At 40.8% G+C, this 613-nt stretch overlaps 1 protein-coding gene across 1 annotated transcript; it reads right to left on the bottom strand.

Moving 5' to 3' along the window:
• Positions 1-9: 9 nt before the first annotated feature.
• On the bottom strand, positions 10-267 carry TMEM154 (transmembrane protein 154; the record flags this gene model as incomplete). The annotated part of the gene is made up of 1 exon (XM_008565449.1): positions 10-267. A coding segment is annotated over one exon (258 nt), but the record flags the coding sequence as incomplete, so codon positions are not given.
• Positions 268-613: the final 346 nt, after the last annotated feature.

The following is a 613-nucleotide window of genomic DNA, read 5'->3' as shown; positions in this document are numbered from 1 at the left end:
AATGTTTACCTTGTTTAGTTCTTTTTCTTTTGTAGTTTATTACAATGAGTGCCACTGATGAAAGCAGGAGGACCAATAAAATCAGTGGTATCAACACCACTAATATAAACTCTAACTGACTCGTATCCTCGGCAATGAGGGTGGAATTCATATCTGTAGGTAACGTTTCTGTGGTCATTGCAGCAAATGTGCTTGCAGGAGTTTCTTCATTTGTTCTTACATTTTCCTGGGGGATATCTCCTGACTGTTCTGGTTCCTCATCATTACCTGTGGCAACATGCACAAAATTGAGATTACCATGGAGACAAAGCTAATATGTTATGTTTTCAATGATTTTTAAATTTATCCTAGATACACGCAGTGACAAGCTTGATTCACTGTACTTGGCCTTCCAGTTCTGTGTGACACGGAGTATTGACCTAACATAAATCGAGCTCAAGCGGGGAGTATATTGAATATGGAATCAGAGCCCACAGGGAAACCTTCCACTAACGCAGGCAGTTTAGCCTTGACCAGACACTTTAGACATGCTTAAGCAAAAGGCATTGGGAAGCTTTGTCATGTCCATGGCAATTTCCCAAGCCAAGTTGTGTGATATTCCAGGATGTCTCCT

This window comes from Galeopterus variegatus, unplaced genomic scaffold (assembly GCF_000696425.1).
Source record: "Galeopterus variegatus unplaced genomic scaffold, G_variegatus-3.0.2 Scaffold56137, whole genome shotgun sequence".
Taxonomy (NCBI): domain Eukaryota; kingdom Metazoa; phylum Chordata; class Mammalia; order Dermoptera; family Cynocephalidae; genus Galeopterus; species Galeopterus variegatus.
This window is presented reverse-complemented; position numbering and strand designations above follow the sequence as displayed.